Source organism: Coniophora puteana (genome assembly GCF_000271625.1).
Source record: "Coniophora puteana RWD-64-598 SS2 unplaced genomic scaffold CONPUscaffold_14, whole genome shotgun sequence".
NCBI lineage: Eukaryota > Fungi > Basidiomycota > Agaricomycetes > Boletales > Coniophoraceae > Coniophora > Coniophora puteana.
The window spans coordinates 95,647-117,810 of NW_006913066.1; the positions used below are offsets into that span (position 1 = coordinate 95,647).

Sequence of the window (22,164 nt, forward strand, 5' to 3'; positions counted from 1 at the left end):
ACTTATAGTCCACGCGTTTTGATGTGGGAAGGTTTAGTTCAGAACCGCGGCGAGATTACGCACAAGTTTATGAGTTGAAATTGTACTATCCCCGCTTCACGCAGCTTCACGCCTTGTTGACGACTGGCTCCTCGCCCTCGACTAGCTCAGGCTGTCGCGTGTAACATCGCAACCTGTCCCATTTCACTCCTCTCCTTCATTGACACTTGTGTTTATTTTTTTGTCTATCATGACTATCCTATTCACGAATTTACGACTGATTGCTTACGGTAAGCAAGGTGGTGTTGAATCTCAAACTACGACCCGCTAATCTTCTACCCAGTCTTTGTTTTCCTGCTGTCTGGCACTGTGTTGGGCCTTGCAGCAAATTTTGCTCGGCTCTTTCTTCCTGATATCAACCGTACGTGTTGTACTCTTCGTCCATGGAACATTAGTGATCCTCAACTCTTGTCCCCACGTCAAGATGACTTCACCATTTTCTCCCTCGTCGTACCATCGCTCACCATACTATTATTCATGTTATTGTTCGTCATCCCATTTGAACTGGTATCTGGTATCTTGTTTTCTTATCCCTTCTCATCCAGAGTACAATTCGCGCAGCCTATTATAGAGGTTGCCGTACACTTCGTGCTCGGAGTTCTCTGGCTCGGTGAGTTGCTAACTAGGGCTGTGATCCCGTTGGCTAACCCATGAGTAGCGATGGGTGCATGGTCAGCGTGAGTACCTATCATGTCCTGGAAGAAGCCGTAATGACCGTGTAAGCAGCGATATCATAGGATATGTGCAGTGTTATGCCCTTGGGGGACAGCAGCAGCCGACCAAAGATGGGACTAGTAAGTCATCTTCCTTCAATCTAACGTACACGATTGCATTGAGCTTTCATAGTGGATGCGCGTGCCTACTGCTATGAGATGAAGGTCATCGAGGCATTCTCGTGGGCAATCTTCGTATCGCGTACGTATCTTTATTGTTGATTCACCAGCTGGGGTTTGACAGATACCGTGATGTTTTAGTGATCTTCTTTTTCATTATCATCATTGCTTTAACCACCCGGGCAGTGGCCTTCGGTCGCCGATATGCCTGGCACGAACATATATCTCAGCTGGGGTGGTTCAATCAGTTTCCCGGATACCCGACCGAAGTAGTATATCCTCAGGCTCAACCCATGAACTACAACTCGTACTCTGGCCAACCAGGCACACCGTACAACGCTATGTCGGGCAATGTCATTCAACAGATGCCTGGCCACTCTGTTGTCATACAACCTGGCATAAACGGTGGAATGCCAACTATTTCTCAAGTTCCTTCTGTATAGAGACCACATTCCACCACATTCTTCGTACCGTGAAGATTAGGTGTTCTCTCTATCATTGCTTTGCAACTGCTTTGCTCTTCTTGCTTATCATATCGTTTCAGAAGCGATCATCAAATGTTTACCAGAGTTACTATTGATGTTTGTACTATGTTACCACGCTTGTTTGCTTCTCACCTCATCCGCATACTTCATCGCATAAAATGCACTGCTCGCAGGCCTCGTGCACCTATACCCCTAGCGAAGTGCCAACTAGCATCATATAATTCTATAAGCTCGATGCAAGTGGACTTGGAGTGGACACGTTCCGGGAATCCAGTCGCCTGTATTGAAAACGCGCAGATCCACGTGCCCATACAACAATTGACCGTTGCCTCGTGTTGTTCGCCGGCATGCTGTTCTCGTGTCCAGGTATGTAGGACCTTAATCCAATCACGATAACGCCCGTTCGCGCCGTTCCCACCTCCAGTTTACTTGACCTTTAACCTCCTACAATCAACCATGGCCTTGTTCAGCGAGCATCCAGTCAGACATGTTCTCAAAGGTGTTTATCTCCACGACTTCTTCCTTTAAAGCCGTTGCTCACTCTCAAATTCCTAGCTATTCTCGCTTTGGCGGCGGTGCATGTCATCATGAAGTTCATGCCTCAGTCTATACGTTTGTAGCATCTCTCGTTATATGTGAAGTTTACCAAAAGAATGTGTTGCAGAAATCCTCCATTTGACTCAAACATCTGTCACCATTATGGCCATAGCAGCGTTGGTATTCCTGTAAGTCGTCTCTATAACTGATCAAGTCAAGCACTCAGCTTTCGTCAGCGTTGTGCTGCATCATAGGAGCGAGTCCGGCCGGGTTCTGTCCCAGACTCAGGAAGAGATGATCATTATTGCTGCATTTGGTGCTTTTTGGTTCGGTATGGCCTTTACGAACATTATATGAGACGAAGTAACTTACTGTTAATATAGCTTTCCTCATAGCGATGCGGACATTCAATCAGTCAAGCGTTGACGTCAATCTGGCTCACCCTAGGAACATGTTCTCTCCAGGTGCTCGGGAGTCTGCCGCCGCCGCCAGCGGAGCTCAAGCAAATGCTGGAGGTTACCGCGGCGCGCATGATGGTCGATACGGGCAGCCGCAGGCCGGTTTCCGTAATTCGCACCCATGCAATCCGAATGACGCCTACTGTGTTGTTGAGGAGTGGACCTTCTACTGAGCTCGCTAAGACCTATATGCGGGGGCGCAATATCTTGACCTGGCTTGTGGGGAGAGTGCAATGACGATTTTAGGTTACGAGTATGTAACACGGAAACGATGAATATATCGTGATTAAGAGCCATGTTGCTTGTCTGCAAAGCAATGCTGCACAGAAACTACGGATGTACATCAACCACGAGGTGACTAAACCATTCCTTAGAGCCGTGCGTATTCGGAAAGGGTGCTGTGCTGTGATAGTGCTAGCCCGCGGAGCAGCACGCCGCTTGAAACCTGGCCTCGTTGCAGCTACCTCCCTTCACCCTTTGACACCTCCTTGTCCTGTTATTCCTCTGACCCATCGTAGTCTTCGCCTAATCCTAACTCTCCTTGCACCTTCCCTTGCTGTATAGTCGCTGACAATATGATGAGTACCTTGGAACTCATCGCCTTAATCCTTGTCTGATAGTGACTTGACCTAGCACACCTCCACGAAGCGCCGAATCGAGACAGATGTCATGAAGCTGTAAGCTCTCAGCAGGCGCCTGCTTTACAAGGCTTAGTCCCTAATTGTGTTTTCTTACAGCCTCATGTCGGACTACGAGGTTAATCTAGTCAATGATAACATGCGGGAATTCTATGTTCGTTTCTACGGCCCAGTGGAGAGTAAGGTTCTTTCTGTTTGCGTTATTATGTGAACTAAACAACAATCGGTTGTGACCTAGCACCGTTCGCAGGTGGTGTTTGGAAGATCCACGTAGAACTTCAAGCCGAATACCCCTACAAGTCACCGAGCATTGGCTTCATGAACAAGATATTCCACCCTAACATTGATGAATTGTAAGTCCACTCCGATCCCTAAGTCGACTTCCTTGATTGAGTCTGTGCAGGAGCGGTTCGGTGTGTTTGGACGTGATCAACCAGACGTGGTCTCCTATGTTTGGTGCGTGATTCCACTCTTTATTCGTACCATTTGTCTAATTCCGTATAGATATGATCAACATCTTCGAAGTCTTCCTTCCTCAGCTTCTTCGTTACCCAAACCCCAATGACCCATTGAACGGTGAAGCTGCTGCTTTGCTCATGCGTCATCCCAAGGAATATGAAGCTAAAGTAAAAGGTGATTCATCTGTGTCGACCGGAGGTTACGATATTGCTAACAGATGGGTTGTTGAAGAGTATGTGCAGCGATATGCCACGAAGGAAGCCGCTGATGGAGCAGATGGAGAAGATGAAGATGGAGAAGACGAGGAAATCAGCGACGTAGGCAGCATCAGCGAAGACGGCGATTCTTGAGCTAGACGCGACACCTCTCAATCACTTTTCTCGCCTTTGGGCCCTCATCGGCACCCCTCATGTATTTGGTAACCCGGACTTTCTTGTGTTTTGTATCTTGCTTTCAGGCTCCATGGTTTCAGTTCTTTGGAAATACCATGATCAACGCTCTTCTTCACGACAATTAAACCTCTCCAGGTCTCACGTTCCAGTAGCTTTTCGCGATAACTATTGTAAATGTATCCAGGTCTTTCCCAATAGTTCGAGAATAGGCCATGTATTTTTTCCAAAACTAGAATGAAGATGATCATTCCAAGGGCAAACGAATACTGCATGTTCAAGTTGGGCCTGGTGTGCTCCTGCTAGGATTTGGCGGGGGAGGTACCAGTTCTCCCACTTTCCTCTGAATATCTGCAGCAGCCTGTCCGAGACCCGTCAAGCGGAGGCCGTCCCGTGAAGACTATACATACCTTGACAAGAGAGTCTATTTGGGTCTTGACGCTTTCCACAGTGACGAGCTTGGTTTTGCTCTGTTTTAGAAGCTCCTCCTTCTGCGCTAATAACTCCTTTCTTCTTTGATCTAGCCTGAGAGTGAAGTTAGCGGCCTTTAGCGGCTGAGCAATATAGCGGCCGCGACGGAAGAAATAAGCGTGGACAAACCTTTGCCGTTCCGCAAGCTCGAAACTAAGACGATTGAGCATCAGTTGGTGGGGATTACCCAGGACTTCATCCATTCGCGCTTCGCCGGGTGCAAGTCGCTTGAATTCATCAAGGGGATAGAGGGTGATGTCTTGATACATTGAACTTGACAAGGATGGTTAGCCCGGGCAAGAGAGCATGGTGTCAGAGGTTGGAGGTATACGCACGCGAATTGTCGACACTTGTCTATCTCACGCTCAAGGTGACGTTTCTCATATAGCAAATTTTGGAGTCCAAGGTGGGTTTGGTCCATCTCCTGACGTGCATCGCTTGTAGCCTGTTTGTGAACCCTGGTGGCTGCATTGGCGTCGCGGTTGAGAGCTTTGAGACGTGCAAGAAGGGCACCAGCGCGAATTCGGACGGCCTCTGGGCTTTCAGGAGACAAGGAGGGCGAAACGAGATCACGGAGGTGTTGTATTGCGAGATCGTCTGGCTGCGGAGTCATCGTACCCATGGGTGAGACTGGGGACCGGTGGTGTCAAGTAGAATGCCGGAGTGCGGGCCGGGCAAAAGGAGTAAACACGATTATCTTAAGCTTCCGCTGTGAAGGAAGGGGCAGATTTGTGTTAGCAAGCAGCTCGAGGTCATAGGCCTGGTAATACTATCGTCATTTATAATTCGCCAGCCTTATTTCTCACACTCACGTCAGCCCAAGTAATCAGCCCTCCCTTCCACTCCCTCATAGCCCACACACCACTTTGTCTCTTCCCCCATCTCTTCTCCCTTATGTCTACTCAGAATCGTGCAAGGTCGGGCACCGTCCCTTCCATGGAGACAAGCCACGACGAGCTCAAAGATAACACCATCGTCATCGGTATGTACCCCTGTCTAATCTAATCTCAGGCCTCACCTCCTCTCCTTTCCTAGTCTTTGGTGCTTCCGGCGATCTTGCCAAGAAGAAGGTCGGCTTATCTGCATGGCTATTTTGTTGACCCCCTCATCCTTCATCAGACGTACCCTGCCCTCTTTGGCCTGTTCAAGAATGGACTACTGCCAAAAGACGTCCATATCGTTGGATACGCTCGCACGAAGATGGACGAGGCTGAATATCACAAACGAACAACTTCCTACCTGAAGAACCCGGATAACGATCCCGAAGTATCCGCCAAGATTGAGGAGTTTAAGAAGCTGTCCACCTATATTTCTGGTGGCTATGAAGATGCGCCTTCATTCCAGAACCTCAACAGGCATCTCGAATCTATTGAGAAGAATTACCAGAGAAAAGAATATAACCGTGTCTTTTATTTGGCCTTGCCTCCCAGCGTCTTTGTCCCCGTATCGAAGCACGTTCGGGAGAACTGCTACGCTCAGAGTGGCGTGAACCGCATTATTATCGAGAAGCCTTTTGGGTCTGACCTTGATTCGTGCCGCGACCTTCTCAGCAATGTCAAGCAGTCTTGGACCGAGGACGAAACTTTCCGTATTGACCATTACCTGGGCAAGGAGATGGTCAAAAACCTGCTGGTCCTTAGATTCGCCAATGTTGCTCTGGGAAATAACTGGGATAAAAATTCAATCAGCAACGTCCAAATCACGTTCAAGGAGCCCTTTGGAACGGAGGGCCGTGGCGGTTACTTCGACGAGTTTGGTATCATCCGTGATGTCCTTCAGAATCGTACGTTCAACGCACCTCTCCGCTCTGTCAAAAAGAGCTGAGTTTGTATAGATTTGCTGCAGGTGCTCAGTATTTTGACTATGGAACGGCCTGTATCTTTCGCCTCGGAGGATATCCGTAATGAAAAAGTAATGTCGGCGGTTGTTTCATATCGGCCGCAGTCTCACAATTGTGTCTCTAGGTCAAAGTTCTGCGAGCGATTCCTCCCATTGAGAGGAAAGATACCGTGCTGGGACAATACGTTGGTGCCAATGGGAAACCGGGCTACTTGGATGATGACTCGGTGCCCAAGGATTCTGTTTGCCCGACGTTCGCTGCAACTGTTCTGTGGATCCACAACGAGCGATGGGAAGGAGTACCTTTCGTCCTCAAAGCAGGAAAAGGTGCGAATGACTGGTTAACTGTGAATGATGGGTTGGCTGACGTTTCGTTTACAGCACTCAATGAAGCGAAAGTAGAAGTCCGTGTGCAGTTCAAGGACGTGACTCAGGGCATCTTCAAGGACATCTCTCGCAATGAACTCGTCATTCGGATCCAGCCTTCGGAGGCAGTGTATCTGAAGATGAACACGAAGTCGCCAGGCCTCAACTTCCGTGCAGTCCCGACGGAAATGGATCTGACGTACAAACGGAGGTTCAGTGATCTGAAGGTGCCTGAGGCCTACGAATCCCTAATTCTGGACGCGTTCAAGGGAGACCACTCTAATTTCGTTCGGGATGATGAGCTTGATGTAGCGTGGAAGGTAAGGCATCCTAAGCAGTGCATATGGGTTAGAGTGGATACTGAATGGCTTCATATAGATATTCACTCCAATCCTGCACTGGATCGATGGTAAGGATGGATCACGACCCCGGCCATCGCCCTACCCCTACGGTTCGCGTGGGCCGAAGGAGCTCGATCAGTTCATTGCAAGCTACGGGTACCGTCGTGCGACTGAGGACTAGTAAGTACCTCTCCTGGTTACCAAGGCTTAGCTAACGACTGAACCGCCTGCCGGCGGACTGTGCAGTAGCTGGCCCACAACAAACACGTCGAATCTTTGAAAGAGGCTCTCGGTGTTCGAGCGCTTATTCCGTTAAATTTGAGCGAGACATGTACTGGCTAAAGATGGAAGTTGACAACCGACATATGTACCAACATTAGAAACAAATTGAGAGTGGGCGGATAATTTGCTGCAACCGCACGATGGATATCTGCCGTAGGCAAGACCTTGGAGAGAAATTGGAGAAAGGTGGGGTAAAATTTGCAAGCGATTTTGGGCGGAGATCAATGGGGGAGAGTGAAGGCGGCAAGCCTGGCATGGCCCACGAGAACCTGCCACTGGCGAGATTTGAGGCTTTCATCGGCGCATCTGTTATATAATGAGCAGGCGAGATTAGTGTGACCGGGACGGACAGCGATAATTGCTGATGTCTACTCCTCTTCCCCAGTCCCTTGTCCCTCTCCTTCGCTGTCCGCTCTGCAATCCGCCTGACATTCTCCAAAACCCCGTCACTCTCCACTGCGGACACACCCTCTGCGCAACTCACGTCACCTCGCCATCTTGTCCTATCCCATCATGCGCACTCTCGCTACCCACCGACTTCACCCCTGCCGCCTCCTCCGTCACTTTTCGTCCCGCGCCGCGGCCCTCTACACCGTCCAAACAGTCTGTACACACCCGCACAGACATTGTCGTCACGAAGATCATAGCCCTCGTCCGTAATACCGATCCCAAACCCGACAACTCTTCACCTCCTCCATCCCCGTCCACCTCGTGTTGTTCATACGATTCATCCCACTCTGACGTTGACGACCCTCCATCACTCTCCGGCTCGCCTCATTCCAGCCCCAGGCCATCGCCCCCGCGCCCACGGAAACGACGTCGGCGTAACTCGCCAGAACATCATCAGGATACCCTTTCCGACACACTACAGCGATTTCACAAGCAACTTAACGTCGAACTTTCCTGTGAAATATGCTTCACCCTCTTCTATCAACCCGTCACGACACCATGCCAACATGTACGTCGTGCCACGTCCTTTTCACGATCGTTGCTCATGTTTTACTTTCAGACTTTCTGCTCAAAGTGTCTTCAACGCTCATTAGACCATAGCCTGTTGTGTCCACTCTGTAGATGCGAACTCCCGGGCTATGCTTATTTCCAGGAACACCCCCACAACAAGCTCGTATTATCCATAAGTATGCCATTCCCACGCTGTCTCACGCCGCTCGTGTTCTAGACTAACACGTCATAAAGTCCTCAAAGCATACCCAGACTCCTACGCGGCACGCGGTCACGCCATTGCAGTGGAGGAACGAGATGCTCGCCTCGATACGCCCATCTTCGTCGCCCAACTTTCCTTTCCGGGGATGCCTACTCTTCTTCATTTCTTTGAGCCGCGTTATAGGCTCATGCTGCGACGGTGTCTGGAAGCTCCCTCGCCAGTGTTTGGCATGATTATGCCACCGCGTGCGGCCCCTATTTCTGGTATAGGTGTTGACGGAGGTTGCGAGTTTGGGACCATGCTCGAGATCAAAAGCGTACAAATGCTACCGGACGGTCGGAGCATGGTGGAGACTTGGGGAACACATCGGTTTCGAATTTTAGAACGCGGGACGTTGGATGGGTACATGATTGGCCGAGTTGAGCGCATTGACGATTACGATGACGATCTGGACGAATGGGCGTTCGAAAGCCTGGAAGAAATCTGCCCCGCGTCCGGGAATGACTCGTCGCCTCACTGTTCACGAGTATCCAATCCCTTGCTTTCCCGGATACCCGGGGTATCGCACACCGATCCTCCCCCGACTCCGCCACCGCCACTGGCTACAGCCGCTTTGCTTGCGAAATGCCATGCGTTTCTAGACCAACTTCGTGAAGGCACTGCGCCTTGGGTGGTACAACGGCTTAACAATACTGTCGGAGCTCCACCGTCGGACGAGGACCCTGGAGCTTTCAGCTTTTGGATGGCCCTTGTTTTGCCGATCGACGAACATGAGAAGGCAAAATTACTCCCCTTGAAAAGCGCGAGGTTGAGGCTGAAACTGATCGTGCACTGGATAGACCAGCTGAATAGCAACTGGTAAGACTGCCTACTGTCTCCCCATGGATTTTCCATTGATGTCCGACATTACTAGGTGGTTCTCGAGCGGATGTGTCGTAATTTAGTCTGTAATCTATACTCTTACTATTGGATATGCTATTCCCTATAGCTACTTAGCATTACTGATATATCTTACGTCCATCGTAAATGTCGTAGCCAGCCACGACAATTCGGTCAATCGCATGACAAGCGTAACTCCGAAGAGACCTGAATAAGTCCGAGTACCAAGCTTATAGGTACCGAATCTGGGCAGTGCGCGTAATGTAATGAAATCTACAAGTTGTCTCTGAACTTGAACAGTTAACTAGCTACTGACAACACTTGCTGAAATATTGCTGTTAGCTGCCAGGCACCTGCAGCGGCACGCCATGCTTCAGATCAGCATGCGTCTACTCATCCCAACAGTTCGCTCGCCATTGGAAGTCAACAGGCCCGCGTCCCCTGCGTCATTTTCCCCTACCACCTTACCTGTTCGTAAGCATTCGAACCAGGCTTCTAGGCTCATTCGCACTCGTTCAGGATCTGCACATGCTGTCTTTCCTACGCATCCAAATCAACTGGAGGAACATCCACAGCCCCAAACCGATACGTCAGTAGCGTCGTCGTGGATCGGGATACCATGTCGCTTCGAGATCGTTCAGCAGACCCTTGTACTTGAGGGCTATCAACTATATGCAGTCGAAAAATGGTGTGCCCCTTGCGTTTGCGTGCGTCGCAGTGACAATTTTCATCTTATTTCTGTAGGGTAGTCGAGAGGACTCGACCGGTCACCGTGCTCACTGTCTATACTGGTGACCCGCAGCATAAAGTACGTCTACTGACCTGTAAGGGTTCTCTGTTTAAAGTCTCGACCCTGCAGATCACCGTGACGGCCCTGAGTCCCTCCTCATCTCTTACTGCCGCTGAAATGCAAGTGGAGTGGCATGCTGCTCTGCATCGCCTCTGTATGGATGGTGCTAGACCCAAGCAGGTGTGTGGGTCTCTTCTCCTTAGACCTTTGGCGGCCTAAGCTATCTGAGCACAGGTACCAGATGGAGTGCTCATGGTAACCTCCCTAGCCAATTTTCGTTCGGACTTCACCATCGTTCATGTACCAAACGGCGATTTCTTTACTGCCAAGGAACAACTTTTCACCAACATTAACCTCTCTCGTATGGGATGTAGTGGGCGCAGTGCGCTGACCTTGGAGGAACCGAGGTCCGCATACGTATAACCAGACCTCGTTTTGCTTCTGACTGTATGGCCCGCAGTGAGACCACAAAGGATCGCTTCAAAACCACCTATTTTTTAAACGATTCACCGCCAGCTCCGTCTACGCTTCGTGCGCAGTCATTATCACGCTCACATACTCGCGCATATTCCCAACCAATCATTACACTAACACCTGCAATTACAGAACTTCCCAGGTTATCTGTGATCAATACCCCTTCAGGGAAACTGTCCTCACGTCAGATCGCATTCAACACGATTGTCTTAGAGCTTGTCAAGTTAGTGCAGAGCGCTTTGGCTATATGTGGCATGTTTTCATTCGCGTGTATTGATGGCTTGCTCTGCGACAAAACCGTGGAAGGGTTGCAACGCTGGATTGCAGAAGTTGGAGAACCCGTTCTCAACGTTGAGGTGATTGGCAGGCAGAATTGACACTTTGGACAACTGATTGACTCCGTCATACAGCCCATGGAGCGCGTGGCTGACCCGAGCACGGTTGCTGCCCTTCTCAGCTTTGTGCTTGCTGCGAGGAATCGGTTAAGCTCCATGGCTTTATCACAGGCCATCCCTAAGGATCCCTTCTTATACCCTTCCACATTTCTGGCTGCACTCACAGTCTTTTCGCAGTGCCACCATGGTTCTTCTCAGTACATTGTGAACAACACTACTATCCTGCCACAGCTCCCTATCTCGAACCCTTCCAGCCCCGTTCCTTTCCATATTTCCACAGCAACTCCACCACCTTCGGGTTCTCCATCATCTTCTCAGGCAACTTTTCTGACACAGCAACTTTACAATCAGATTCTGCAGCCTCATGATACGAAGTTGCGGCATTCAGAGTCACGACGCGTACACCGTGCATTGTTAAACAAGCTCGATCCTAACTCTGATACCGATACAGGTGGCTCTGAAAGCGATCTCGGACATGGATCCCAACCCCGTCGGCGAAAGGGTATAGGTGGAGCTGGCGGTCATCTTATCAGCGGTATTGAGAATCTGGCTTCAGGATTCGTTGGACGCGGGGCTGCTGGTATTGGTGCGAGTGGTCTGCTTTCCCCTACAGCTGATCTAGGGGTATTTGTTCGCACTATTGGAGGAAAGAGCGAGAGAGACGAGCGAGGACATGAACGCGACAAGGAGAAGGACAAAGCAGATATCGAGGATAGTGAACGAGTGGCAGGCAGTCTGCGGGCACTTTGGACTGGGAAGGTGGAGCTTTTGATGAAGCTGAGGGAACGAGCTGGTACGAAGGGGCATGGTACAGAGAAGGGGAGAAAGTTCAAGGAGGGGAAGGACAGAGAGAGACGCGCCTCCAGTGATATTGAAGGCGAGCACAGTCATGAACATATTGACGAAAGCAGGAGCGCCGACGACGATCTCGCGTTTGGAGGTGTCTTTGCCGGCAAAGTACAGAAGAAATTGGAGATGTGGGCAGGGTATGTCCATGTGATACGATTCATCGCTCGTTTCCTAAGCTCACTTTCTTGTTAAGTATCAATCGATCTAAAAAGAGTGTCGATTTATCAACCAACATGTCTTCTGGTAGACCATTGCGCGGCAATGGTTACAGGCTTCATGTTGGACAGGCTTCTGCCCAATCCTCCTCCTCAGGTAATGTCATTGTAACCCTGGACCGCGCCGGTTCAATATCCCAGCCACTCCCAGCTGCGTCGCAGTATGTTGATCTCTTAAATATACAGCTCGTACGCATAGTAACGTCTATAGGGAGATTGCAGATGAAGACGAGCTGCTGAGTAGCGGGCAGGTTTCCCCCATATGTGAGTCCTGTATACCTTGTGAACTATGCTGTGTGTTCAGCCATTGTAGCCGAATCAAGAGCTTTGAACCCTTTCACATTGGGTCTTGAGTCGGCAGGTGCCTCATCTGCCAATCTCAGCTCTTTGCTACGAGATGGCAATGGTTCTACGTCAGAGTACGACAGAAAAGTCAGCTCCTTCCTACTCTCTCGTCCATTATACAACAGGGAGAAAAGGGTGCCCAGCTGGTCGGACCCTATCAGCGCGCGTAATGGACAAGGGACATCACGACCCCAAGGAGTGAGGCATCAAACTATGGTGGACTCGGTGCCTGCTGGTGAGCCAGGTGATCGCAAGTCCAATAAGCGGGTACGAAGTAATGCGGTCAAACGGTGAGTACCTACGCTGTGTGATCTCACTCAAAAGTGACTCTGGCAGACGACATTCCTTCCATGACTTCAAATCTCTCAAGAATATCAAGGTGCTTCGTGCTGAATGGATGCGTATAGATGTCGATGTTTGTGGACAGCTTCTTGTCATGCATCGCAGGAAGGAGCATTATTACCGTGTCACGGCCTGTATGGAGGTAATTAACCAAGTCTGGCACGAAATTATCGGTACTGAATGCGTGCCAGTACCTCACCAACTCGCTTTCGCAAACAAATGCAGCCTTGGATACAGACTACGGATCGCATCGTGCATTCATATCTGCGCTGGAGAAACAATGCGATGTCTTAAACCAGATTGAAGCCGAAAATGTGGCAGCAGATATGACCATGCAGCAGGTGCAAGCACTCGCCTATGAGGCGAATCAATTCCGAGTCAACGATTTGTGGCACACCGCTACTCCGGCCAGACAGAAGGTCCTTGAGCTCAGGGAAAAAGTGTTTGGCATGAACACAGGGGCGCGGCGACTTCCCCATGGCACGCATGGTGCTCACGGCCGATTCAACCGCCTTCAATGGGCTTTTGACGGGCAAGAAAGACTCGTGGACGCATGGGGTCGCACAGAGAGCGAGTACGAAGAGGAGAGACGTGCCGGCGCAGCCATACTTGGGATAGAGGAGGAAGAAGAGGAAGAGGAACCAGTAGAACACACGGCGATGAAGCCTATGTGGCTACTCCGTTTCTTCAACTGGGGGATGAGTTGGACATCAGCTTCCATGGCGGACTCGAAAGCAAGCAAAGGACAAGAAGGAACCCCAACATCTGAAGAGAACGGATCGCCCAAGGATATTTAGCCTACGATGTAGTGCCTTACGAGTTAGTCTACTTCTGAAGCCCGTGACGAAGTATGACGAGGATATATCGAGATTCACGGTTAAATACTAAGCTGAAGATAATGCAGGTCTAACAATCACTTCCGCACGACCTTACCCTGTGACTTCTTTAGCGCACGTTTGCGGTCGCGTTCCAGAATCTAGTTCAATGTCTCATTAGCCAGATGTTGAGGTGATCTTTTGTTGAGGTACCTTTTTCTGTTCAGCGGCGCTCAGTCGAGAAATGCGGTCCTGCTCAGCCTTCCGTTTTGCGGCCTTCTTTTCCTCAACAGCCTGTGCATATTATACAATGGCTTACGAAAAGGCGTTGAAGTAAAGAAAAAGGACTAACCTCCTCTTTCTTCTCCTTGACAGCTTCTGCAACAATCTCCTTATCAACGTCTTCCCTAACCTTGCGAAGTTTATTCTTAGTCTCAGGTCGAAGGTTGACTCGGGAAAGAGCATCAACGAAAGCAAATATGGCATTAACGATGGGGATGGTGTCGGCTGTATCGGAGGTGGCGGGGACCTTCAGGCTGAGTATAACACGTTTCTCGCGCTCAGCAGGTGCGAGGGGAAGGGCAGGACGCTCGCGAGGTTGATCAGTGATCTTAAAAAAGGAAATTAATGCGTATGTAAACTTAGTTTCAGCGAGAACGACTGTATACGTACGGATAATGAGCGGAAGTGTTTCAAGGTGGAAGGATCACTCAAGAGTTTGAAAAGAGCAGACTTGTCTGCGGCTTTGACCAGACTATCTGTGATATCGGCGAATTCAGACATGACCGACAAGGAAGAAGGCAAGGCAGGATTGTCGGTTGTTTTCGTAAAAGTCTGGACAAAAAGAGGGTAAGGAAGCATGCTCTCACTCCGAGTTTGCAGTTACTCACCAAGTCCCATCTTGTATTCTTGATGCAGTAAAGCTCATCCTTAGCTACGACGGCCCATACAAAGTCCGGCAGGCCAGAATCCGGTGACAATTTGAAGTCCAAGATGAGTTCATCGTAGGGGTTGTATCTAAGGTCATACATTTGCCAACCAAACTGGTACAGCATCTGTAAAAAGTCCTGGCGAGGCCGCAGGGTGAAGATGGTGTGCAAAGATGCTATGCCCACGCGACCGGTGGAGAAGTTGAAAAAGTCGGTGTAACCGTCGGAGATGAGTCCTGTGGCCGTTGTTGGTTTCGAAAACTGTTGCTCAAAGATTGGCAAATGTATATTGTACCTGCAGGGACACGTCATGAAATGGTGGACGCGTCAAGCCAGAAGAGATGTTACCATTTGTGCACCCTCTTGGTATTAATATACTTCCCAAAGAGAGCAATAGCAACATAACCGAGAACGGCTACGAGCAAGTAGGCCTGGAGTTTGAACACTGAATTGTTGTGGCTTGGATGAGAATTTGGTCTTCACGCAGCGAAAGGAGACACGTACGTGCGGGACGGAAAACAAACATCTTCCACCTCCACTCGATGCCATCGTAATCGTCCACAAGGGTGTTCTGAGGAGGGGTGAGGCCCTCTGCGAGCTTGAGGAGCAAACTGGCCATGGTGACGGAAACGCTGGACGCGGGGAAAAGAAACTAGTTTGGACAAGTCATCGGCACTTGCCGGCATGCAAAGCCTGGAACAGCCCCTGACAGTCCTTAGCAGTTTACTCCAGCTACTTCCTGATCGCAGCTTTAAAGGTCCCAATCATCAAAGTTTTTCCTGCTGCTCATCCTCATCATCTATGCAGGTTGGTAAAATATCACCTATCCGGTGACATCTTATGGGCTCCGTGATTATTGTAGAGCCAGCCCACTGATTATGGTAGCTTCGTGACCAAAATCGTCACTCGTATGGTGCGCGAATCCGGTGCCGTCGACCAAGACCTCCTTCGCCGTGCCATAGGGTTGTCATCATCGTATATGGTAACGGACGCAAGCACAAACACCCAAAGCGGGATTGACTCATGGAAAGTTGGCTTCATCACTGCTATCGACACAGTCGTGGCATTGCATCATCGGGGAGAGCTCGAGTTGGAGACCGTGAACGAGGCCTCAAAGGCGTGTTCCGAATGCTGGAGCGTCGCAGGAACCTGGAGAGGGATGGATGCGTGCCGGAGTACGGTGAGGGAGGTTGCATCGAAACTACGGCGCATTTTAGACGAACCAAACCATAGAACATACAGAGGTGAGAAAGTCTACGCACCGGCCAGATAGTCTACCCAGAGCTGTGTCAAAATATGTAATATTAGTCGATAGAACCGGCCGCGGAGCGAGCTTTGAAAAAACGTTTGTTAATGTGTATAACATATGCGCACGTAGCAAGTCAAGAGAATTTGGGAGTACATGTGCTTGTCACCAGTTGTAACTACAGTGCTAACCAAAAGTGCTGCATAACGTCAGTAAGCACATGCGTATATTGTGAATGGAAAAATAGCCCCTGAATAGATAATGAACTATCCGATGTAGCCGGTGCGGGGGACTGCGCTGCCGCACCTTGAGCTGTGGACGTCATGACTGAGAGCTCCCTCCCAAGTTCGCCGCTTGCTCCCCAGACTCCCCAGAACCCACAATCTCCATCTCGGACCCGCCCACGCAGACCAACGAGATCGATTCCAGCAACGCCTTCTCAAAGCATTGTGGCCGGCGGACAACAGGAAGAACATGCCACGCTCACTCCCCTCAGAGCGCACTACCTCAAGAAATATCTGATTCAACTTCAATTTCAACGCGAGCTAGACGACATCACGAATGCTCCAGCAGACAATGCATCTACACTAGCTTATCTTGGACCTCCCTTTTCCCCTCCCAAAGGCTCAGCCCCTCTCGATCTCCCCTTCCTTCGCTACATCTTCCGCCAATTCATCCTGACCTTCCCTTTCATGGAAGCGGCACCGAAAGATTTCTACTCAGAGAAATTGCAGCCTTTCGTCGCCTCTGCATTCGCCAAGAACATATCGCCTTCCTCTCTTCTCGATGATGATAGTGGTTCTCTAGATCAGCCAGCGACCCGTCTCAAACTCTTGTCTAAAGTTGAGCGGAACTTGGCCCTCTTCATAGGCGCTGGCTTGAAGGTCGCGGAGCCCGAAGAGGTCGTTCGTCTCACCCAGGTTGATCTCGACCGCCTAGAGCATCTCGCTGCCCGAAGACAAGCTCGCCTACAGAAGAATCACCACTCCTTCGAGGTCAATATCATATCCGTCCGTGTCGTTACCGACAAAGGCAGAGTTCGCAGTCGTGCTCACGAGGTATGTCTGTTGTTCCAGATTTAGTCTGGTAAACGAAGACCTCCACAGGAATTCATTATTCGCACACGTTTGTCACCTACCCATGAAGTTGTTGTTTCACGTCGATACGGCGACTTTAAGACGCTTGCCAACGAGGTAAGCTTCGGAGGCTTACTGCTTTCCTTGTTCTCACCGCGGAACTTACTAGCTGCGCAAAGCTCACCCGCAAGAGCCAGTAGCTGATCCGCCAGCCAAGGATAGATCAACATCGAGTGTTCCTCCCTCGTCTACGATGCACTTCCTGCAGCGAACCCAGTCTCCCGGGCATGACGACTCGTTTTCAAACGACAGCCATGAGTCCCTGCCGCAGTCACCGTCCAACTCCAGCATGCATAATCAATCACGTTTGGCAAGAGAAAAGAACAGGCTGACATTGCGAGCTTACCTACATTCTTTGATGACCTCAGCGGCCATTGTGTCTTCTCCTGTGCTGAGGTCCTTTCTCCTGTCTGGGCCTACGACACTCGCAGTAGAGGAACAAGAGGATGCACGACGGCGCGAAGAGGCTGATCGCATGAGAGAGGAGGGACGCAAACAGTTTGCTCATGAAATAGCTACCCGCGTTGATGGACTCAGAGCTGCTGTCCAAAGCGTGAAGGGCGACATCATGGGCAAAGGTAAGATCAAATCAACAAAATATGCCATCGACTTAACTTGTTATTTCTGCAAGATGGCTTGACTAGAGTGTTTGCCACCATCAAAGTCACTCCAGACGTTCGAGATCTACCTCCGAATTATTTGGCGGTGTTGGAATGGGCTCGGATATCGTAAGTCACATACCTTACGAAACCAGAAGTGAAATGTCCTCAAGCAAGTTTATAGCCTGGCATCAACTTTGTTTCATGTGCTTGTAGCGGCCGATAATGCATCAGAAACGTTTGCGAGTGTGAAGCGGATACACGGGCTTATGCCTTACTTTGTGTTGAAAACCGCACTCAGGATCAGCAATCCTGTTGGCATGATACGCAGTGAGTATTTTCATCACTGCTACGGTTTCAGTCCGATCATACAGTGCTCTAGGTGTCCTGGACATTTTTCTTGCACAACCTTTTGGAGGACGAAGTCTACTTCAACGGTATCTCGCCTTTCTGGACGTAACACTGATATATTGTCTAACGAAGAACAGGATGTTCACAGGTTCGTTGTCCGAAGAAGTCAAAGCTTTAGAAGAGGACATCGAAATGGTTGTGGAAAAGATAAAAGACACTGTGCTCTGCGAGAAAATAAGGTTGTACATCTACGCTCCAAGAGAGATACAGGACATGTACAGAGAGGATGCAGGCAGGTTGAATCTTGCAGGGTTATGGGCTACTGACCTAATTCTTATCCAGATCAGGAACGCATCAATATTCTAACAGTCATCTTGCGCTCTGGAGATGAACCGCGTCTTGATCGAGTTCGGATTAACCGAGTTATGCGGGCTCATCAGGCTCACAATATTTACATGCGACAACGCGAGCAGCTGGCAGATTCTGACGACGACGACGGTCCCCAGAATGATGATGCATGGCTTTATGAAGATCTGAAGATCCTGTTACAGTTGTATTCAAGGCTGCGAGACCGGGAACAGCTCATCGCTCTCATCTTTGAAGTTAGTGTCTATATTCGTGCCCATAAAATCAATTGTTCTCATCTATTTCTAGGGTGTTACAGCTGATCTACTGAAGGACATGATCACAATCTTCTATGCCCCACTGGCTCAGGTCTACAGAGCCGCAAGCATTGCAGACTCGCTCGGAGATCTCCAGAACTTTATCAATGACCTCATTCGAACAGTCGAGCAATCAGAAGAATGTGCGCACATATCATTCATCTTGAAAATACGTTTGACGCTTAACGCTTAATCACCCACCCAGTGGCACAAGAAGATCCTCAACGTACGGTGCAGGTCTTTATTGACCTTGTACAAAGGCATGAACAAGCATTCTACAACTTTGTTCACAAGGTACACTCGAAAGGAGAAGGGCTCTTTGATGGCCTCATGCGGTGGATAGAACTTTTCCTAACTGTGGTTAGGGAGGGTTTGGGGGAACCCATCAGACTTGAATTCCTCCTTCCTCACGGTGGCGAAGAACGCTCGAAGATCCTCACAGAAGTAGATGCGATGGCATCCTATCACTATAAGATGAAAGTTGCCTATGAAGCGAAGATCCGGCGACGATTTGGCAGAAGTAAAGGCCATGTTGACGCAGATACTGAGGACGCGGCAACCCAGGCTCTAGTTAGCAGCGTCGTTGGGGAAATCAATTTCGGAGAGATTGTTCAAGGAGATGCTGCCGATCTAGCGGCAGAAGACTCCGAGGACGATGACTCCGAACAGGAATCAAGCGAGTACGAGACAGGCAGCAATGGGGAGGACGAGTCAAGCAGCGAGGAAAATTTGCCGCCCGCTTTGCCAGTGGCTCGATCTCGTACGATTCATCCTGCCCCGACACCGTCACAATCCGCAGAACGACCTCCTATTCGGCCGCGCTCTACATCTTTGAAGACCGCAAGATCCATGTCATCGATGCGTTCTGCTCATTCGCCATCTCCTTCGTCGGCACCCCCCGTTCCGCCGCTTCCTGACCGGTTCAACAAGCCACTTCCTCGGTCTCCGCAGCCAATCGAGACTCCTTCAATACGAAGGCGCTCTGCAGAGGAGCACAGAGCTCCTCCAAATAATGGCAGAGTACATCCAGTAAATAACAAACCGAAGTCGAAACATGGCGGGCCCGTCTTGACTCCTCCGAAACTTGTGCATATCCCACAGTTACTGCCCATATTCGTTGAGATGGTGAGTTCACCTTCCTATATAGTGGACCTCCTCGACTGAATAAGTTGATAGGTGCGGCCTCATCTTCGTCCTCGTCCAAAGTAGATTTCATTTCATATCTCGCATTGTATTACGCCAGAAACGGATATTTTATAGCGTTATTGAGCCGGGTGTATACATACTACTGATGATTATTCTTACTACTGGTATGGCTCGATACGACAACATTTGATGTATCTTACAACCCATTAAACTCTGCATTGAATTCAGTCTCCATAATAAGTCCTTTGCGAAGTTTCTTTGCTTCCCTCTCCTCCCTCGCCAGCTCATCCCAGTCATCTTCGTTGTCTAATGGAGACACCAAATCGTTGGAGGAATTTGCCGTTGCGGTGTTATCTTTTTGACTTTCAAACCACGTTCGTTTGCGCTGCCTCTGATCTTTGCGTTTCTCTTTTCCCTCCTTCCTTATGGCTTGCTGGCTCCAGGCCACATTCCGCTTGCGTAGTTCAACACGTTCTCTGGCCCTCTCAGCTTCTTTCTCGCGGGCTTTTGTTGACTCAAGTCGTTTCTTTTCCTGCGCGGGATCCGCAAAAGAATATTCGCCCCACTGTGAGGAAAGAAGAAAGCATTAACCATGATGGCAATAAGTATTCACAAACGTACGTCGATATCGGCATCTCTCCAGCCTGTGACATCAACTCCTTTCAACTCTGGCATGCGTGGAAGACGGAGCATCCCAAAGCATTTGGCGATGCTGACGAGATTGAGGTCTTTCACGCGGAATATATATGATGCCTCATGCTTTGAATAGGCACGAACGAAAGAGACAAATGCCTTCGCTGCCTATCACGAGCCGTTACATACGCTGAGAAGAGGGTAAGAAAAAAGAACTGACCTTTTCGTGTAATGCGCGATCTGTTCTGACAACCTGCCGCATCTTCTCCAGAAATCCATCCACTTCACAATCCTCTATCAATGACTCCTCCTGTGCATCAGAATGGTCCAAGGCTATTCGAGGTGTTTGCAGGACAGGAATTTTGCGAATAGACAGAAAATCTGAGACGCATCAAAGCGTGTCCAGTGAGGTGTGAACACTTGGCTTACCGATATATTCAACTTCTCTACCTACGAGAAGGACATACGCTTTCCCACTCTTTCCGGCTCTAGCTGTCCGCCCACAACGGTGAGAGAACGTCTTTGGATCAGACGGCGGGTCAAACTGGATGACCACATCGACGTCTGGGAGGTCGAGTCCCCTAGCAGCAACATCAGTTGCAAGCAGTATTGAGGGTGAGTCAGGAGAAGATAGGGAAGACGTGAAGGATGCCAAGGTCCGTGTTCGGGCAGTGGGGGGTAGATGGCCGTGTAGCGAGTATATGTTTACACTAGATGGGAGAAGGCAAGGAAGGACCTGTGGTGGAACTTGAGTAAAGTGCCAGGTGGGAGGGAAGTCGATCGTGCCTTGTAAAAATAGTCGACACATGCACAAGTTGCAAAATATACAATGAAACGAGAGGAATTTGAAGACATCTCGCGTCGCAGTATACGACAGAGCTGAACCAGTTTTTCCGAGGCAGTGCACTCAATAAACCAATTCTTGAGGCTGTTTAGTATCATCAGCCATGTTCCATGTTACAGCGTAGCATTTTACCTAGCTGGCGTCCGTCGTTCTTCTATTCGACCGCCTTTGTCTCGAGCGTGATTGCCATCGTTAGTACCATCATTCTTCTTGAGTTGGAGTTTGACAGTTACACGAGCAGGATTGCGAAGTCCAGCGCGGACCAGCTCCGAGAGTGCATCGGCATCGGTCATAGTAGCGCTGAATAGGCCAGTGCGTCTCTGCTTTGGAAGGTGACCTGTGATTTTGGTGATGGTATGCTGAAAACCAAGATCGAGCAATCTAGAGAAATAGTCATAGGAAATTCGGCCCAGAATTTCTGAGTAAAATCCTACCTGTCTGCCTCATCGAGGATAAGAACTTCCAGTTCTTTGACACTGACAATAGTTTTCCCTTTCCCCAACAAAAATTCTTCAATACGACCAGGTGTACCAATGACGACATCAGCACCGGTAGAAAGGAAGCGTTGTATGTCCTGGGCGGGATTAGAGTCATCCGAAGACACGAGCAGGAGGGGCGGTGGATGTAGCATCTCAGGCTTGATTTCCTCGTCCCCAGATTCGGACCTTTCAGGTACCGGCTGAGAGGATACGAAGAGCGATAAGACGCTGTGTATCTGAGAAGCAAGTTCTCTGTGGAGGACTATCGGTCAACTCAACGGTTCGATCATGCGCAATGGCTCACCTTGTGGGACTAATGATCAATGCACCCACCTCATTCCTTCTAAGCTTATTTCGTCGCCTGACGAGTCGCTCAAGCACAGGAACGAGGAAAGCAAGAGTTTTTCCTGAGCCAGTGACGGCCTCTACAACAACGTCCTTGTGTTGCATGAAAAGCGGTATTGTGGAGGCTTGAACAGGTGTCATCTGTGAGTAGCCCAATGACTGGATAGCATCTAGTCTGAACAAAGTGTGAGATGTGACTTTGAGAGCAAGCTTTGTGGACTCACATCCATGGTGTCAGAGAAGTAGGGAGAGAGGTCCAGGATCCCGCATAGGACTGCGGCATCGGGGGCTGGTGTGGGTGGTTGGGGGAGTTCAGTACGACCAACGCTCGCCAAACTCCTTCGCTCTTCAAGTCAAATGAAAACGACCCGCGTCAGAAACTAAGTCTATC

The 22,164-nt window shown here is 49.7% G+C and overlaps 7 protein-coding genes across 7 annotated transcripts; 6 read left to right on the plus strand and 1 right to left on the minus strand.

The window, feature by feature from the left end:
* Window positions 1-70: 70 nt before the first annotated feature.
* CONPUDRAFT_139571 (uncharacterized protein) lies at window positions 71-2,674 on the plus strand. Its single transcript, XM_007775201.1, has 11 exons — window positions 71-269; window positions 323-400; window positions 464-524; window positions 585-649; window positions 698-716; window positions 766-833; window positions 886-954; window positions 1,014-1,856; window positions 1,913-2,082; window positions 2,131-2,225; window positions 2,278-2,674. The coding sequence occupies exons 1-8, from the start codon at window positions 230-232 to the stop codon at window positions 1,313-1,315; spliced, it is 702 nt and encodes a 233-aa protein (XP_007773391.1). The 5' UTR covers window positions 71-229; the 3' UTR covers window positions 1,316-1,856; window positions 1,913-2,082; window positions 2,131-2,225; window positions 2,278-2,674.
* Window positions 2,675-2,796: 122 nt separating this feature from the next.
* Window positions 2,797-4,960, plus strand: CONPUDRAFT_130510 (ubiquitin-conjugating enzyme). Its single transcript, XM_007775202.1, has 10 exons — window positions 2,797-2,930; window positions 2,989-3,029; window positions 3,090-3,169; window positions 3,229-3,343; window positions 3,394-3,446; window positions 3,495-3,623; window positions 3,681-4,199; window positions 4,249-4,363; window positions 4,439-4,582; window positions 4,645-4,960. The coding sequence occupies exons 1-7, from the start codon at window positions 2,928-2,930 to the stop codon at window positions 3,797-3,799; spliced, it is 540 nt and encodes a 179-aa protein (XP_007773392.1). The 5' UTR covers window positions 2,797-2,927; the 3' UTR covers window positions 3,800-4,199; window positions 4,249-4,363; window positions 4,439-4,582; window positions 4,645-4,960.
* Window positions 4,961-5,129: 169 nt separating this feature from the next.
* On the plus strand, window positions 5,130-8,244 carry CONPUDRAFT_84810 (glucose-6-phosphate 1-dehydrogenase). The gene is made up of 9 exons (XM_007775203.1): window positions 5,130-5,291; window positions 5,345-5,379; window positions 5,429-6,092; window positions 6,144-6,220; window positions 6,274-6,475; window positions 6,530-6,834; window positions 6,893-7,035; window positions 7,102-8,095; window positions 8,147-8,244. Exons 1-8 carry the CDS (start codon window positions 5,204-5,206, stop codon window positions 7,133-7,135), a joined length of 1,548 nt encoding a protein of 515 aa, XP_007773393.1. The 5' UTR covers window positions 5,130-5,203; the 3' UTR covers window positions 7,136-8,095; window positions 8,147-8,244.
* A 1,233-nt stretch (window positions 8,245-9,477) lies between these two features.
* On the plus strand, window positions 9,478-13,516 carry CONPUDRAFT_130514 (uncharacterized protein). Its single transcript, XM_007775204.1, has 11 exons — window positions 9,478-9,866; window positions 9,923-9,986; window positions 10,038-10,148; window positions 10,203-10,375; window positions 10,429-10,798; window positions 10,853-11,823; window positions 11,880-12,062; window positions 12,113-12,165; window positions 12,215-12,536; window positions 12,583-12,730; window positions 12,780-13,516. Exons 1-11 carry the CDS (start codon window positions 9,547-9,549, stop codon window positions 13,383-13,385), a joined length of 3,321 nt encoding a protein of 1,106 aa, XP_007773394.1. The 5' UTR covers window positions 9,478-9,546; the 3' UTR covers window positions 13,386-13,516.
* On the minus strand, window positions 13,502-14,951 carry CONPUDRAFT_64285 (DUF1682-domain-containing protein; the record flags this gene model as incomplete). The annotated part of the gene is made up of 7 exons (XM_007775132.1): window positions 13,502-13,564; window positions 13,617-13,697; window positions 13,756-14,013; window positions 14,076-14,237; window positions 14,294-14,627; window positions 14,681-14,777; window positions 14,837-14,951. The coding sequence occupies 7 exons, from the start codon at window positions 14,949-14,951 to the stop codon at window positions 13,502-13,504; spliced, it is 1,110 nt and encodes a 369-aa protein (XP_007773322.1).
* A 243-nt stretch (window positions 14,952-15,194) lies between these two features.
* On the plus strand, window positions 15,195-15,605 carry CONPUDRAFT_64173 (uncharacterized protein; the record flags this gene model as incomplete). Its single annotated transcript, XM_007775126.1, has 1 exon — window positions 15,195-15,605. A coding segment is annotated over one exon (411 nt), but the record flags the coding sequence as incomplete, so codon positions are not given.
* Window positions 15,606-15,901: 296 nt separating this feature from the next.
* CONPUDRAFT_146665 (uncharacterized protein) lies at window positions 15,902-22,054 on the plus strand (the record flags this gene model as incomplete). Its single annotated transcript, XM_007775205.1, has 19 exons — window positions 15,902-16,636; window positions 16,685-16,771; window positions 16,824-17,292; window positions 17,346-17,442; window positions 17,498-17,643; window positions 17,696-17,750; window positions 17,802-17,956; window positions 18,007-18,266; window positions 18,319-18,469; window positions 18,532-19,451; window positions 19,503-20,037; window positions 20,094-20,273; window positions 20,326-20,486; window positions 20,535-20,843; window positions 20,894-21,033; window positions 21,082-21,330; window positions 21,384-21,680; window positions 21,733-21,948; window positions 21,998-22,054. 11 exons carry the CDS (start codon window positions 15,902-15,904, stop codon window positions 19,533-19,535), a joined length of 3,108 nt encoding a protein of 1,035 aa, XP_007773395.1. The 3' UTR covers window positions 19,536-20,037; window positions 20,094-20,273; window positions 20,326-20,486; window positions 20,535-20,843; window positions 20,894-21,033; window positions 21,082-21,330; window positions 21,384-21,680; window positions 21,733-21,948; window positions 21,998-22,054.
* Between the last annotated feature and the right edge of the window lie 110 nt (window positions 22,055-22,164).